At 33.0% G+C, this 18,429-nt stretch overlaps 1 protein-coding gene across 1 annotated transcript; it reads right to left on the bottom strand.

Moving 5' to 3' along the window:
- Positions 1-9,082: 9,082 nt before the first annotated feature.
- LOC120122176 lies at positions 9,083-17,428 on the bottom strand. Its single transcript, XM_039141393.1, has 5 exons — positions 17,329-17,428; positions 17,165-17,220; positions 16,805-16,931; positions 9,850-10,255; positions 9,083-9,340 (listed from the first exon to the last, which is right to left on the bottom strand). The coding sequence occupies exons 1-5, from the start codon at positions 17,426-17,428 to the stop codon at positions 9,157-9,159; spliced, it is 873 nt and encodes a 290-aa protein (XP_038997324.1). The 3' UTR covers positions 9,083-9,156.
- Between the last annotated feature and the right edge of the window lie 1,001 nt (positions 17,429-18,429).

Below are 18,429 nucleotides of genomic sequence, written 5' to 3'. Positions count from 1 at the left end.
AAAAAAACCTCACCCATTTCGTGTTTTACAGAATAGAACAACAAATTTGTAAAACAACATTGAAAGTTTGAAGCAATCAAAGACTTATCAAGGGTATTCTCCATTTCTCATTTTCATGCTTTTCTCTGCGTTTTTACTTATGCTATGTGTGTGCATGTGTACTCCAAATAGGTAAGGCAAAGGAAAATAGAAAGGGTTTAGATATCTACATGGGTTGTGCGAAATCAGTGGGATCATCGGGTATTCTAACCCTCGCATGCTCGATCCAGGGCCCGATTTAAGTGCTAGAATATAACTTAGAGTCCTTGTTGGCTTTGGTTCAGTGGTTCTATCAGTTACTTTGGAGGGAAATCGAGGTCATAGAGTGTAGGTAAAGGGATTTATTTTGTCGTTGGTTTGGGAAGGCAGTCGTGGGTTTAACGGCCACTGATCTGTGGTGGTAGGCGTAGAGTGAGCCTTTAGGGCTCTAGGTCGAGCGGCGTTGAGAGTTGAGGCAGAAGAGGGGCGCCGTTCAGTGAGGAAGAAGAGAATAGATAAGTAAGGTTTAGGTTTAGTTTAAAGAAAGTTTTATATTAGATTTTTAGGGATAATTTCTTTAAGGTCACTACACTTTTGCCGTTGATTTCCATTTTGGTCCCAATCGAGTTCTGTTTGTTTCCTGATTTGGACTTCATCTTTTATGCATATTCAATTTTAGTCCTGAGTGGTAATGTATTTAGCTTCAGTTCTTTATACATTTGATTTGAGATTTTTGCATGTTACTTTTTAGTCCTTAAGTCGGGTCTGTTGTGTTTTTTTAATTTGATCTTTTTATTTTATGCTTATTTGATTTTAGTCATAAAAGTTGATTGTTTTGTTGTTGTCATTTAGACATTAGAGCTCTAGGTTTTTGCATGTTATATTTTGGTCCTGTATGTATTCGGTTTTATTATAGTTTTAGTACACTACGATAACAATGGTTTTATTTTATTTTAATTATTTGAATCGGTTTTATGTTTTCTTTTTACTTCAAATCGTTATTATTGGTAAATTTCAACTCGTTATCATTTAGTACCAAGTTCATATAGTTTACATTTAGATATTCATGTTAATATATGTATATAGTTTATATTCTAAAAATATTCATGTGTATTTTTGTATTTAAATATTATTGCATGATATTTCTATGTATATTATTTAGTGATTAGATAATCATAGTAGTTTGCTTAATTAATTTTTGCATGGCGTCATTTTCGTGTAATATGTACGGTATCCTCATGTACATAACTCGACATATTCATTAGATTAAGGTAATACCCTTTTAATTTAAAATTATTTTAAGTGGGTTATCTTAAATTATTAGATATCCGCTTGTAACGATTTTAAATTAAAATTGTATCCCATCGGTGACACCTATTAAATTAATTCATTATTTTAAAATTTGGGAACGGAAGAAAAAGAAATATTCGACTATTTAAATTTATCGAAAAGAGGTAGTTAGAACTTATCTAAGATCTTGTCTCGATATTTATAAATAATTGAATATTCTTTGTCTTTCTAAAGGTCGGGTATTTTAATTTAATCAATTTTGGTGCTTTTCAATATGATGAAATTCATGTGTTGTTATTTGTTGGGGATCATAAATCAAATTAAAATCGAATTTGTAAATTTCATTTCAAAGACATTAATTAATCGACGAGGTACCAATTTAGGACGATGTGGGGGTGCTAATCCTTCCCCACACGTAATTGACTCCCGAACTCAAATTTTGGTAATGCAAACCTAAATTTGTTATTTTAATTAAAATTAATCTTTTATTTTAAAATGACAACATTTTTGGGTGTCCAATCACACCCTAATCAAATATTGGTGGCGACTCTTCGAACCCGTATTTTATCGTGAATGAATTTTCAAAATTTTGAAACGAGAGGTTTTCTAAAATCACATTATTTTTAATTAAAATTCAATCGTAAAGAGAATAATTAAAAAATGACGTGGTTTACAGATCTCGCTTCCCTGCCTTTAAAAAATCGTTTCGACAGCTTGGTCACTCCGCTGAGGACTTTTTTTTTAGAGAGTCAGGCCTATAGTTGGTTAATTGATTGTCTTTGCAATTGAAAGTCATAAATTCGCTCTAATTTGGTTTTTGATCCCCTGTTTGATTTTAATTTTATTAATCAATAAATAGTTGTATTGATCTGTTTGTTAATGGTTTCAGATTAATTATGTGTTGAAAGAGGATTGATTTTAAGTATTTTGTGAATATGTGTTGCTTTATTTTTGCTTTTCCTCACACACTGCACAGTTGCATTTGCATAACATGAGCTAAAACCCCACTCCGTCCTATTTAAATATGAGTGAGAGACTATTCCCTCGTGTGGTTTTCACCTCCGCATGGGATAGTGGATCGCTACTGGAGCTCACGCCTTATGGTCTTCATGATGGTATTCACCTCCGCATGGACATAGAGAGGTGTGTTCCCTCGAATTGAACTCGATCCCCTAAAGCCTGTGATGGGCCAGGATTGAGGGCTCGGTAGCCCAAGGGGGCACCGACAAGGCCAATTCGAGAACCTAATACTTTAGAACCGAACCCATCATGTAGTAAACATAGAGCCTGAACTTAGATCGAGCCTAACTCGAACCTTAAGAATCCCGTGAGGAGTGTACACAAGGAAAATCTTTTTGAGTCATTTATTTATGTTTTCTCGAACAAGCATGCGAACTAGAAATCATGCGGTTTGGTTTGTTTTCTCGAACAAGCATGCGAATTAGATATCATGCGGTTAAGATTTTTTGTGAATGACAAACCAAGGGGGTAGATATTATGTTGGGTAAGATCTACTAAGCATGATTGGGTAGTCAGCATGTGAGGGTAGGTTTTATTTGTTACTATACTCATTATTTTGTTGTTTATATTATGTGTACTAACCCATTTTTTATTTTATGTCTGTTTTGTTTTGGATTTATTGCATTTGCATCTCCATGTTATTCAAAGGTGTTAATTCGCAAGTGATTGACTAATAAGAAGGCTGGTTATAATGAGGAAAGAAATTCTTAACCATGTACTCAAAATCGGGAGATCAAGAGACATTCAAGCGATCTATGAAGAAAGTTATCCGATGAATGAAGTTTTAAAGTTGATCGAAAACTTCTTTCAAAGGGGCGGAGGCCGAAGATGTTCCAGGAGATAGATGGAAGACCCTTCACAAAGACAGGAAGACCATTTTGCATTGAAAGTGAAGATGGTAATCCCAATATTTAAGTTAAGGACGTCCGACATCATCAAAGACGATAAAACACACCGATAATTTTGGAGGTGCAATGCCAGATTTCATTAAGAGTACGACTCAAGGAAATGAAGAAATGAAGAATCATAATTGTATTTTGATTACATGGTGTAATGAATTCTTGTTGTCTAAATGAAAGTTGTTCTATAGTGGTCACTTTTGGAATTAACACCTTTTGCATTTGCATTTGCATTTGCATTCTTATAATGATTATTAATTCATTGTGATATTGTTACTTTTGGGTCATTTTGATGTATTATGTGTACTAACTTGTTTTTATGTTGTTTTGTTTTCTCTATCTGCATTGCATGACCATGACATAATCAAAAGGGTGTTGATTTGTGAGTGTTCATCATAGTTAAAGGTTATCATGACGGACAAAGGGTTTCGTGATCAAGCAAGCTATAACACAGTCAAAAAGTGGCATCCTGAGAAAGCTTCGAGAATAGGGGATAGCTATTCTGCACCTAAAGATCGTATAACTGAGGAAGAGCAAAATGAGATAAGAGAGATAAAAGAGCAGATGTCCAGGATGATGGATAGGATAGATGCTTTGGCCAAAGGAAGTGTGACTTCTACAACCAGAAAGAAAGAGCTCGACGGAAGCAACCTTGAGGTATCAAATATGCAAGAGACAACTGTAGAGCCTGCTGATTCTAGCCAGTATGAGAAGTCACACTCAATCATTATTCGTATCAATAAGCTGTTTGGAAACGCCAAAGAGATAGTGGAAACTACAGAAATTCAGAAGTATGAAAAGAAGTCCTTAAACTATTTGACAACACTACTGGGTAGTGACACCAGAATGAGAACATCCAAGTTAGGATATTTTGGGCATGAAGAGATCCATGAGTACCCACTTTGGGGCACGACTGAACCCACAACATGTTAAGATGACAAGATTCAGACCAAGAAGTTATTGAGAATGAGTCTAGCAACTTTAAGTGTCAGGGGCAGATCGTGAATTTGAACAGAGCTTACCTTGTAAAGCAAATCAACTGAGCATTGATCAATGGCAGAGCCCTGGAAGAATAACTCTGAAAGCATAATTGAGCCAAGGATGGAAATGGGGCAACACAGTCGTATTTCTGACTATAGCAAGATGTTGAGAGAGAAAACACTTTCTCCGAAATGAAGACAGAAAATAACGATGACAAGAAGATAAAAGAAGATCAGAGGGCTCTTCCAAAAAGCAAATTGGAAATTATGAGTTGCTACACGGGTATATGAAGGAAACCCATGAAAAGAATGATCAAGTAGAAGAAGAATAAGTTAACCACTTTGAGGGCAAATGAAGATTAAATCGACATTTATGCATTCATGAGAACATCGTTTGCATAAAAGATAATGCATTACACTGATACATTTAATTGCATTCATGTTTCATGCATAAACACATGATTTTGACAGGTCTTCCATTGAAAAGAGAAGATGCAGGATGTTAAAATCCCAAGTTGAAATGAAGATTTAAAGCCTCAAATGCAAGGAGTTATGTTTAAGGAGGCATACCTTGAAGAATAGAGAGGTATAATCCACAGAGAAAAATTGCTTTGAAGTGAAGACCATCAGATGTATAAGAAAAACAAAGAATTGGAGCAAAGTCAATTTTAAGCCTTCACCGAAAAGGAGTGAAGCAAATCAATCTTAAGCCTTCACCAAGGAGCAGTGAAGTAAACCATCTTAAGCCTTCACCGAAGAGTAGTGAAGCAAATCCGTCCATAAAACTTTCGGGTAGGATATTTTCACATGAATTTGAAAATGAAAAAATAGTGTTTTAAGAAGATGGAATTTTTGAAAACGAAGAATGCGATTTTCAAAATTTCACGATTTATAAGTCCTTCGGGCTATCAGTAAGTCTTTCGAGCATGATGCTTAAATCCTTCGGGTCATCTATAAGCCTTTAGAGCAAGATGATAAATCCTTCGGGCCATCCATAAAATCTTCAGGTAGGATGTTTTCACAAGAATTTGAAAATGAAAAAATGGCGTTTTAAGAAGATGAATTTTTTTAAAACTAAGAATTCTATTTTCAAAATTTCACAATTTATAAGTTCTTCGGCCCATCAGTAAGTCTTTCGAGCATGATGCTTAAATCATTCGGGTCATCTGTAAGCCTTTAGAGCAAGATGATAAGTCCTTCGGGCCATCCATAAAACCTTCGGGTAGGATATTTTCACATAAATTTGAAAATGAAAAATGATTTTTTAAGAAGATGGAATTTTTGAAAACGAAGAATGTGATTTTCAAAATTTCACAATTTATAAGTCCTTCGGGCCATCAATAAGTATTTCGAGCATGATGCTTAAATCCTTCGAGTAATTTTTAAGCCTTCACAAGAGAGTAGTGGAGCAAATCTATCAGTAAGTCTTTCGAGCATGACGATTATATCCTTCAGGTCATTTGTGAGTCTCTCGAGCAAGATGATAAATCCTTCGGGTCATCCATAAGACCTTCGGGCAGGATGTTTTTTTTTACCAAGATAATAAGTTATCCGGGCCATTTTAAGCCTTCTCAAAAAGTGTTGGAGCAGACCATCAGACCATCAAATATGGGAGGAAATCGAAGATTCTCAGGTACAAAGAAGTTGAACAATCCATTAAAAGGGTTTATACAAGTGAGATAGAAGCGAAGGTTAAGAAGAAGATTGAAGAAGGGAAAAATGGCGCTGCAATCGGACAAAATTGGGTTATTATTTATCTTTGCTATGTTCTTCTGTTCACAACAACGAGCAAAGAAGGGCAGCTATAATACCCTAATTTTGTCTGGGCCAGTTAATTTCATTTGAAGATCGGGAATTAATTTGAAGATATTGATGCTCGATGAGGACTTAATTCAAGTGACGAATTATGGGAGTTTGCGTTTGGAAGCTAGAGACGCTTAATTGGATTGATATCGTATATGTTTCGTTTTTGAAAACGAGGGATAAATTAAAATTCAATCCAAAATTCAAATTAAAAGTCTAGTGTCCATTTACAAAACAAGCCCAAACCAGGCTTAATTACAAGACCCGACCATGGCCAGCTCCCACTTGAAGCCATTGCCAACTGCTCACGAGATGCCCATGTTATACACTAACCGAGCAGTAGCCCATACCCTGCTGTTCCAGTTTGGTTCCCCACATCAGCTCCCGTGTGAAATGCTCCAACTGAGCAGACAAGGCTCGGTTCTCCACGAACGCCCATGCAGCTCGTTTCCAGGCATGCACCATACCCGAGCAGGCAAGCTCGGCTCCCCATCACCCGTGACCTGCAACACGCGAAGAAAGAGGGGAATTATTTTAATTTTGGGTTCAACGAAGAGAGGTTCACGAGAGCACGGAACCAGAAACCAACAGTGAGGGGCCCGGCCAGAAAAAACACGACAACAATAGAGAGGGAACGGAGGGAACCATAGACTATCGGCAATCGTCCAAGGCAACCAAAAAAAGGAAAGTAAAAAAAAAACCCCTCCCATTTCGTGTTTTACAGAACAGAACAACAAATTTGTAAAACAACATTGAAAGTTTGAAGCAATCAAAGACTTATCAAGGGTATTCTCCATTTCTCATTTTCATGCTTTTCTCTACGTTTTTACTTCTGCTATATGTGTGCATGTGTACTCCAAATAGGTAAGGCACAGGAAAATAGAAAGGGTTTAGATATCTACCTGGGTTGTGCGAAATCAATGGGATCATCGGGTATTCTAACCCTCGCATGCTCGATCCAGGGCCCAATTTAAGTGCTAGAATATAACTTAGAGTCCTTGTTGGCTTTGGTTCAATGGTTCCATCAGTTGCTTTGGAGGGCAATCGAGGTCATAGAGCGTAGCTAAAGGGATTTGTTTTGTCGTTGGTTTGGGAAGGCAGTCGAGGGTTTAACGGCCACCGATCTGTGGTGGCCGGCGTAGAGTGAGCCTTTAGGGCTCTAGGTCGAGCGGCGTTGAGAGTTGAGGGAGAAGAGGTGCGCCGTTCTGTGAGGAAGAAGAGAATTGATAAGTAAGGGTTAGGTTTAGTTTAAAGAAAGTTTTATATTAGATTTTTAGGGATAATTTCTTTAAGGTCACTACACTTCTGCCGTTGATTTCCATTTTGGTCCCAATCGAGTTCTATTTGTTTCCTGATTTGGACTTCATCTTTTATGCATATTCAATTTAGTCCTGAGTGATAATGTATTTAGCTTCAGTTCTTTATACATTTGATTTGAGATTTTTGCATGTTACTTTTTAGTCCTTAAGTCGGGTCTGTTGTGTTTTTTAATTTGATCTTTTATTTTATGTTATTTGATTTTAGTCATAAAAGTTGATTGTTTTGTTGTTGTCATCTAGACATTAGAGCTCTAGGTTTTTGCATGTTATATTTCGGTCCTGAATGTATTCGGTTTTATTATAGTTTTAGTACACTACGATAACAATGGTTTTATTTTATTTTAATTATTTGAATCGGTTTTATGTTTTCTTTTTACTTCAAATCGTTATTATTGGTAAATTTCAACTCGTTATCATTTAGTACCAAGTTCATATAGTTTATTTAGTTTTTTAACTTTGCATTTTTAATGTGATGTTTCCTTTTCTTTATTTTATTTACATTTAGATATTCATGTTAATATATGTATATAGTTTATATTCTAAAAATATTCATGTGTATTTTTGTATTTAAATATTATTGCATGATATTTCTATGTATATTATTTAGTGATTAGATAATCATAGTAGTTTGCTTAATTAATTTTTGCATGGCGTCATTTTCGTGTAATATGTATGGTATCCTCATGTACATAACTCAACATTATTCATAATTAGATTAAGGGTAATACCCTTTTAATTTAAAATTATTTTAAGTGGGCTGTCTTAACTTATTAGATATCCGCTTCTAACAATTTTAAATTAAAATTGTATCCCATCAGTGACACCTATTAAATTGATTCATTGTTTTAAAATTTGGGAACGGAAGAAAAAGAAATATTCGGCTATTTAAATTTATCGAGAAGAGGTAGTTAGAACTTATCTAAGATCTTGTCTCGATATTTATAAATAATTGAATATTCTTTGTCTTTCTAAAGGTCGGGTATTTTAATTGAATCAATTTTGGTGCTTTTCAATATGATGAAATTCATGTGTTGTTATTTGTTGGGGATCATAAATCAAATTAAAATCGAATTTATAAATTTCATTGCAAAGACATTAATTAATCGACGAGGTACCAATTTAGGACGCAGTAGGGGTGCTAATCCTTCCCTACACGTAACCGACTCCCGAACTCGAATTTTGGTAACGCAAACCTAAATTTGTTATTTTAAAATGACAAAACATTTTTGGGTGTCCAATCACACCCTAATCAAAGATTGGTGGCGACTCTTCGAACCCGTATTTTATCGTGAATGAATTTTCAAATTTTCGAAATGAGAGGTTTTCTAAAATCACATTGTTTTTAATTAAAATTCAATCGTAAAGAGAATAATTAAAAAAAGACGCGGTTTACAGATCTCGTTTCCCCGCCTTTTAAAAATCGTTTCGACAGCTTAGCTATAATACCCTAATTTTGTCCGGGCCATTTATATCCATTCGAAGAGGACCGGGAAATAATTTGAAGGTGTTGGTGCTCGATGAAGAATTAGTTCGGATGAAGTGGGGATATTGATGAGTGATGAATGAAAGCTTGCATTTGGGATAATATGAAAATTGAGGAACTTTAGGTGTTTAATTGGATCGAAATCGTACATATTGGAATTCGAGATATAAATCAAAATTGAAGTTCATTCCAAAATCCAAATTAAATATCTTGAGTCCATTTACAAAACAAAACTAAACCCAAATCAATTACAAAATTGAATCGCCCAGCCCGTTCAACAATCTAAACCCAAGGCCCAGGTTTGACCCAGTCACAACCCGACCCTTTTGTAGAGAATCATTCGGTCACCAGATATGCAGACTTCTGCCCACCACATGAAGCACGATGATCGAGCAGCAACTCGTGCCCCTGCTCCATGAGCACACCACCCCAGAAGCTCGAGCCAACGTTGTCACCCGTGCCCATGTCTCCCACTGCTTCCCGTGCCCTGCAGGTATGATTCCAAGAGAAGACCCCATGTTCTGGCACCTTGGAAAGGAAAATACACGCATCAACAAAAAACGAAAAAACACTTCAAGAACGTGATCAAGCAAAAAGGAGACCACAAGAGGGGTTCGAATAAAAAAAGAGAAGAAAGTGTTACATTGAGGGGGAGAGGACCAACAGTAAGGAAGAAAAAGAATCAACCATCAACAACCATTCGGGGGGGTTCTCGGTTAGTGAAAGAGAAGAGGCTAAAACAGTTTTAGATGGGGAATGATTATCAACGATTGTAAGGGGAATTAGGGGAGCGCAAACTGTAAACGGGAAAAAACAAGAAACAGTGTGTAAACAGAGGGGTTCTTCCCTTCATTTCTTCGAATCAATAAAACAATCTGAGACACCAAAACGAAGAGCAACGCAATATTTTCAAATATTCTCAAAGGTATTTCCTATATTTGGCTTCTACCAAAAACCAGTAGCAATTTATTGTTTCTTTCTTTCCATTGTGAACCAAAATGAATATGAAATAGTAGGAGTGGAAGGGAAATGCTTACCTTAGAGATAAGAGTCTCGTCTTGGTTCGCCGTGGGAGTGGGAAGTGAGAGGAGTAGAACCCGAGGGTCTCGGTTATGTGGGTTAGCTTAGGTTTTGCTTTCGTCGAGTGGCCTCGGTTGAGTTGAGAAAGGCCATCGGGATGGTGGCCAAGCCTCGATTCGGGGACTAGAAGTAGATCGAAGAGTTGAGGGACTGTTGGAGGTCGTTTGGCTTGCTCGGCCGTCGTCGGTGTCTGGGGTTTTGAGTTTGAAGGCTCGGTTTTGTGTGGTGGTCTCGGTTGTTGTAGGTTTTGGTCTTTCTGTGAGGTGGGTTTTGGCCACCGGCGTGCGGTGGCCCATTGAAGTCGTGGAGCCTTTAGGGCTCTCGGTCGAGCGGCGTTGAGAATTGAGGGAGAAGAGAGAGCGGCTGAAGAGGGTAAATGAAAGCTAGGTTAGTTTTTTTTCACTCAAAATACCATATATATGGTATTACTAAAACGACGTCGCTTCGGGTATGGCCAAAACGGCAGCGTTTGAAGAGATAATGGAGATACGTTTTAGCGCTTGAATGGGTTATTCTCAGTTTAAATCCTTCTCAGTTTTCTTTTAGTGCATTTTAATCCGTGGTTCAGTCCTTTAAACGTTTCTGATTATGGCATCAGTCTTTACGCGTGTTGCATTTCAGTCCTGAGGTGTGCTGTTTTTAAGTTTTTATTACTTTTCATATTTGGCTTAGATTTTTCCTGGTTTTCATTTTAGTCCTAGGGTTAACTTCACCAATGTTTTGTGGTTTGGACATCAGGATTCCATTTTTTTTGCATGATTCATTTCGGTCCCAAAAATTATCTTATTAAAGTTTGGTTGTTTTAGGCATTTAATCATGTAATCTTTGCATGTTTCGTATTAGTCCTCAAATCGAATGTTGGCATGTTAATTTTGTCTTTTTATTTTGTGTACATTTAATTTTAATCCTGAATATCATTATATTTAATTTCTATTTTGTATACATTTGACCTCGAGTTTTTGCATGTTATATCTTAGTCCTCGAATAGAATCTTTTCTATTTTTTTAATTTAGTTATCAATTGTTGCGTGCATTTAATTTTAGTCACTCACCAGGTTTATTTATTTCAGCGGTTAATTTCTATTTTTGCATGCCTAGTTTAATTTTCTTTCACTTTGGTCCTCTTTGAAAATTTTGAATATGAGATTTGAGTTATTAATAACACATTTAATTTCATGTTGTTTTACTTCAATGCATGTTCATTTTGTTGTATGCTTGTATGTACCAAGTCAATCATACTTTATCTTAACCTTGAAAATAAGATAAATATTAATTTGGATGTTAATCGATTTAGCATGAAAGCCCTTGTAACACATTAATGAGAATATGATAGATTCAAATATTAATAATTCAAATTTTCCTTTGTAAAATAGATAACCTAAATGCATGTGAATATATTATTTTAAATTTAGATGTTTATTCGAATGTGTGGCATTATCTATTTAGTTTATGTATGATATTCTCGTGTGCATAACTCGACCATACGACATAATTAGATTAAGGGTAATACCTTTTTAATTTAAAATTATTTTAAGTGGGTTGACTTAACTTATTAGATATCCGCTTCTAACGATTTTAAATTAAAATTGTATCCCATCAGTGACACTTATTAAATTGATTCATTATTTTAAAATTTGGGAACAAAAGAAAAAGAAATATTCGGCTCTTTAAATTTATCGAAAAAAGATAGTTAGAACTTATCTAAGATCTGGTCTCGATATTTGTAAATAATCGAATATTATTTATCTCTCTAAAGGCTTGGTAATTTTAACTTAATCAATCTTGTTGCTTTTGAATATGGTGGAATTCATGTGTTGTTATTTGTTGGGGATCATAAATCAAATTAAAATCGAATTTGTAAATTTCATTGCAAAGACATTAATTAATCGACGAGGTACCAATTTAGGGCGTTGTGGGGGTGCTAATCATTCCCTACACGTAACCGACTCCCGAACTCGAATTTTGGTAACGCAGACCTAAATTTGTTATTTTAATTAAAATTAATTTTTTATTTTAAAATGACAAAACATTTTTGGGTGTCCAATCACACCCTAATCAAAGATTGGTGGCGACTCTTCGAACCCGTATTTTATCGTGAATGAATTTTCAAATTTTCGAAATGAGAGGTTTTCTAAAATCACATTGTTTTTAATTAAAATTCAATCGTAAAGAGAATAATTAAAAAAAAGACGCGGTTTACAGATCTCGCTTCCCCGCCTTTTAAAAATCGTTTCGACAGCTTAGCTGTAATACCCTAATTTTGTCCGGGCCATTTAAATCCATTCGAAGAGGACCGGGAAATAATTTGAAGGTGTTGGCTTTTCAAAATCTCGCTCCCCACCGTTTTAAAAAATCGTTTCGACAAACTCAATGAAATGGAATGCTATGTTTATTAATTGAGAGAACAAAGCACAGAGCAGAGAATGTGTGTATGTCACAAGGGCCCAAATTCATGCAAAACTTTGAGAACGTAACCATCAAAATTGATTATATATGACTGTTCGAGGATCGCATCTTACAATTGATTATATATGACTGGAAAAAGAAAATCCTAACTTAAAATTTGTTACCCTTATCTTCTAATGACATATATTTGAGTATGTTCTATTGACTCAATTGCTGATCTGAAGTATTAGTTTGATTTTTAACTTTCTGTGGGTTCCTTTTTTACCAAGCTTATTAAATACTTCTGCTTTGAATTAATTTTGACACCTTCAAAGTTTCAAGTGGCACAACTAATTTTAACAAATTTGTTTTTAGTTTGCTTACTTATCATATTCTATTATTTCATTATATCTCAAATAATGTTTGCATATATCTAATATTTAGTTTTATGCAGATGTATTTTAGGGCCATATCAGTAACATAAAAATTCTCAGAATTTAACTTTTATACTAAAAAATACAAATACAAATAATATTGAATTTAAAAACTTGTGATGTATAATGAAAATGCAACTTATAATCTCTATAATGATTATGGTCATAGTATAAGATCCAATTTTCCAGAAAGGAAAAAAATATCTTGGGATTAAAATTATTCATAGTAAGGATTTCTACTACTCAAAATAATATTTTTAAAAACTTAAAGGCGTCGAGAACGCACAAAAAAAATTATAAATTGAAAATTACAGTTGAGTGTCAAACGATAATTAATGGACACCAACTCTCTTTACTTCTAAGCATAATCAAGAGTTGATAACTCTTTCAAAAAGATATCTATTTACATTAACTTGATCAATTCTAATATCCAAAGCAAATATTATGAACAGTTTGGTGCTTAACGATTTTTGTTTCAGTTTGGTGCCTAATGTTTCATCCGTAACTCAGTTTGGGTCAGGTCGTAACGGGTCGTTAATTTCGACCGTTAAATACCACCTGGCAAGGGTGTAATATTAAAAAAATGATTTTTTAATTAAAATAATAACAAACTAATTAACTGAACTGATGGAGGTGATGGTGTTGATTGCGAAAGTGGAGGGAAATCTTTGGGTTCGATTTCATACTCGATTTGTCTTGAATCAGTTACTGATAATGGTGATCGATCGTGGGCTAAGCTTCAATGTGAGCATAAATTTCATTTGGGTAAGTCGAAATTGTCATGATTTGAAACTTATTTTATCAAGGAATTTTCATTCTCAAAAAAAAATTGAGATTGGAAGATCTGAGCTCGAAATATTGCGCATTTGATTTATTAGGTGTGTTTAGTTTTGGTTTTGATCGATGATGAAGTGAAGAAATCGTAAATATTGAACTTTTTCTATTGCTTATGCTATTTTATTAGCTAAAGATGAAAAATCAAATTTAGCTTCTTAAAGAATAAGTTGAATGAGTGTGAGTTCTTGAATTCAATTTCTAGAAGAAAGGGTGGAGAAGGAATGGGAAGAGAGTGACGGGGAAGAAGGGGGAAGAGAGAGAAAATTACTTAGGGTTAGGGTTAAAGTTAACAAGGTTTTTATCCTTTTTTTTTAATTTTTCAATTTCAATTAATTAAGTTGTTATTATTTTAATTAGAAAATCATTTTTTATATTATATCCATGTCAGGTGGCATTTAAAGGTCCAAATTAACGACCCATCAAAGCCTGACCAATATTGAGTTACGGAATTGAACGTTAAACATTAAACTAGAACGAAAAAATGCTAGACACTAAATTAAAAAAAAATGCATACGTTGAGCACTTTTTTGACGTTTAAGCCTATATATATCTCAAAGATTTTTACTCTTGCATAATCGGATGAACTAGAGAGTTGAAAATATCATATTTATAAGGTGGAATTGTTACATCTATGTTTGCAAAATGAGATTGTTATATTTCATAAATTAAAATAATATTTTATATAAAAAATAATACAACTCAACTAAAACATTTTGTTATTAATTATAATTAAAATAGTATGATCAAAGTCAGAGCTCACTCCTTTTTCTTTTTTTATTGAATAAAAAAAAGTTAAAATAATAGATTTGCATCTAGGTCATAAATATGACGGGCCATAAATATTTCTATAGATAATATGACATAGATCAGATGGAATCGAATTATAAATTGCTAGAGAACATACGAAATATTGGAACCACGCCATTAAACGTTCAAATCCATGAAAGACAATAATGAAACGATCTCGTAAGTATTTTTTCGAGTATGTTCTTCAAAATGGTACAGGTTTATGACAAAACGTTTGTGTTTAATTTATCAACCTTATGCTTCAAACAACTGAGTTTAATGGTGAATCTAAAAATTAAAAATAAGAGTTCAAAATTATTCTTTCATTTTAAAAAATGAACATACAAATTTTTTTAACAATATTAAATAAAATTTAATAGTTTTCTAAAAATAATGGATATATAGTTACTTCCTACTCCATCACATACATCAGTCACCGAGTGGGTCCCACCTTGCATTTGTCATCAACACCAAGCAACATTTTGTATAAGACATATCATTAGAACTACCATATAATCACGTCGAACATGATGTATGTGGTTTTCGAGAATTGGTAAGAGAACGGTGAAGCTTAGGGATGTAAAAGCTTACTCCACCTGTAAAACCGATTAAAACTCACTCAATTCAAAATTGTTTTTGATTTGAGTTGTGACGATCTAAAACCGATTCGATTCGGAACTGGTGTTGCCTTAACCCGAGTTGAACTTGGAAATTGTGGATTTGAACTCGACCTGTACCTGATCTGAGAACGACCTGAACCTGAATTGAATTGAAAATATGATAATCAAACCCGATATGCATCCAATTGATATGAACCCGAACCCGAGACTAACCTAATAAATAATTGATATTACCTAACTTGTTTTCAACCTAGCCTGTTATGAATCTAACATGTAATTGACTCAACATATAAATGATCTGACTTGTTATTGAACTAATATGATATTTACCTGACTTGATATTTACCTAACTTATATATTACCATTGATGAAATTATAAGATTTTAATGAGATTTTGAGATTTTGAGTTTATAATAAATCATACTAATTAATATGATTAATTTTTAAATGTTATAATAAAATATTAGTTATGATAATTAAATTAATAAATGGACTTATTATATTAATTATAATTCTTATATTATGATTCTTATGTTATAAATCTTCAATATAATCATTAATTTTATTTTATTAAGTAATTTATTTATTAAACATGATTAATTAAATTAATTATAATGATTACAAGTTAGAATAATGTATTTCTATTGAACATAATAAAATTAATTTAAATGTAAACTATATAATTTAATTTATGTTTTATGTAATAATTAATTAATAATGCAAAGATAATTTATCTAAAAATGATAACATATATATAAAACATAATATAAAAGATGAATTTAATTGATATTGGAAATCTGAATAACATTTGAATGAAATTTGAATAACATAAATTTATGACAATTCAATACAATAAAATTACAATAAAATGAACAAAAACAAAGTTAAAATTTAAGCTCTCAGATCTTATAACAAAAGTTTTATAAGGCTAAAAGCCTTACTTTGCTACCAGAAATTTCTTAATTGAGCTTTTGTATCAAAATATCTAAATGTTTCCAACATTGTCAAATTACGGGCAACTTTTCAGCTTTAAAAGCCAAAATTTCACCAACATAATTTAACATGAGTAACTATTTAGAAAATAATTTACAAGTTACAACAATTTATTTAAGTCAAACCAACAAAAATATACAAGGTAGCAACAGGCAGAATGCAACATTTATGTATTAAACAAGCATGCAGTCAGTGGTAAAGCCAAAGGGAATACGATGGCCAACAGTGCCAAACATTTTCGACTTTACCAAACCTTTATTGAATCAAACATTCAACAAACATTTAATAACAAAAACAATATCAAGCAGAATCAAGAAAAAAAGAAGAAAGAAGCATTTAGAATGATGCTTGTTGTAACTTGTAAGACACCCTGCAAAAAACAGAAGCATTAATAAACATATCGAAAAATTAATTAAATAAACATAATAAATATAAAAATTAATTTAATAAATATAAATAAACAGAAGTTACCTCTAAAGGAAGGAAGCAAGACAAAATTATTCACAAACCAATTACAATGTTTTGACTTATTGTTAAACACCCTACAAAATTAAAATTAAAAATTAAAATCATTAATAAGCAATTTGAAATATTAATGAAATTAAAATAAAAAATAAATAATTTAATTGCCTTTACATAGCAAACTTATTAACCATAGTAAGATATTCTTTTCCTCCAGTCAAAACCATACAACCAATTACGATTTGTTAAAAAGATCTCAACATTCTTAGGTAAGAGTTTAGCTCTCAATTTGTTCAAAATACGACCCCATACTAAAGGATGATTCAAATGCAACTGAAGTAATTGGAATAGTTAATATATATATCTCCATACGAGAAAGTATCGGATAAGAAATACTTTGATTTTTCCAATACTCTAAAATATCAAAGTCAGATTCTCCAGTACGAGGGACAAGGGATAAACTAATGTAAGAGTCTACATCGGATCGTCCACTCCATAAAGTAGCTAAATTGGCATCAAAATTCTGAAAAATCAAAGAAAATAGAATATTGAAAACATAATAAAATTGATAAAATTGAATATGAAATTATAAAAACTAACCTGAAATATATATGATTTTTTAAATGTTTGAGGCCAATTGGAACTTGAGCCACTTCTGTCTAAAGATGTGTTACTTTGGACAAAAAAAGAACCACAATGTGCATTTTTTGAATAAAATACATATAACTCAAGCAACTCATTATAAATGAGACTTACCCTCCGTTGAACCTCGTCTTCAACATAAAGAACATTGTACAACTCCTTCAGAAGTTCTAATTTATATCGAGGATCAAGTAAAATTATAAAAGACATAATCATTGAATGATAAGACCAATATTCCTTATATATTTCAAGCATGGGTCTTGTCATTGCAGAAATACCTTCACAAGGATCATTATGAGCATCACACAACAATTTTTCAGTTGCAACAATGTTATCCAAATACAAGTTAGAAGTGAAATACTTAAAATTAGAGAACATGGTAGTAATTTCATAAAAAGGTTCAAGAAAATTACAGATTGTTTGAACATCTTGCCACCCATGATCAGTAATGATATCCAACTCATTTTCCCTATTAACAAACAAGTTAATGGCTTATATATCCTCAAGTACCCTATAAATCATCAAGTAAGTAGAATTCCATCGAGTATGAACATCCAATAACAACATACCACAAAAAGAAAAATCATAGTTTTTCACAGCTAATTCAAAGGCACAAAGTCTAGAATCAAAAGAATCAGTAAACTTAACAATTTCACACAATTTAATAACACAAGAATAAATTACCTTCAAACCTTTTCGAACTATCAAGTTCAAAATATGGGTAACACACCTTATATGGAAGTATTTACCATTGCAGGGAAGAGGGGAAATGTCATTCAAATCATCTTTAAGTCTCTTAATCATTCTATCATTTGCAAAAGCATTATCAAGTGTAATGGTAAATGCTTTTTTTCAAGACCCCACTCACATATCATCTTTTTCACAAACTTAAAGATTGACTCACCATCATGAGGATGAGGAAAATGGAAAAAATTCAGTATTTTAGACTAAAGTTTCCAGTTATTATCAACATAATGAGCAGTAAGAACAAAATAAGAACCTGAAGTGCAGGCAGCCCATCCATCACATGTAAAACAAATACAACTTGAAACATAATGCATTGAATCAAGTAGCAAATTTTATGCTTTTCATGCTCCAACATGCAATACTTGGTAATAGTATACCTAAATATATCATTAACAGAATAATTAAAGAAAAGATGCAAATCCCTAAGTTTTTCATGCTCAACAATACTAAAAGCATAACCATGACACATAATAGCCTCAATAAACAATTCACAATATTTGTTTTGATCAAAAGAACTTATCCTACCAGGATTTTCAGTAAGAAATTCCTTATAAACTTGGCATTTCTCAGTATGCCTTCTAGGGTTAGATGTACTAATATAAGAATCAACTTTATACCTTTTCACTTTGCAA

Source organism: Hibiscus syriacus, unplaced genomic scaffold (assembly GCF_006381635.1).
Source record: "Hibiscus syriacus cultivar Baekdansim isolate YM2019G1 unplaced genomic scaffold, ASM638163v2 tig00110384_pilon, whole genome shotgun sequence".
Lineage (NCBI taxonomy): Eukaryota > Viridiplantae > Streptophyta > Magnoliopsida > Malvales > Malvaceae > Hibiscus > Hibiscus syriacus.
This window is presented reverse-complemented; position numbering and strand designations above follow the sequence as displayed.

Coding starts and splice junctions, on each gene's coding strand:
- LOC120122176 (XM_039141393.1), bottom strand. CDS start 17,428: ATGTTCTCTAATTTTAAGTATTTCACTTCTAACTTGTATTTGGATAAC. Junction 17,221..17,328: donor TCATAATGATCCTTGTGAAG/GTATTTCTGCAA, acceptor GATATAAATTAG/AACTTCTGAAGGAGTTGTAC. Junction 16,932..17,164: donor AAGACGAGGTTCAACGGAGG/GTAAGTCTCATT, acceptor TTGATTTTTCAG/AATTTTGATGCCAATTTAGC.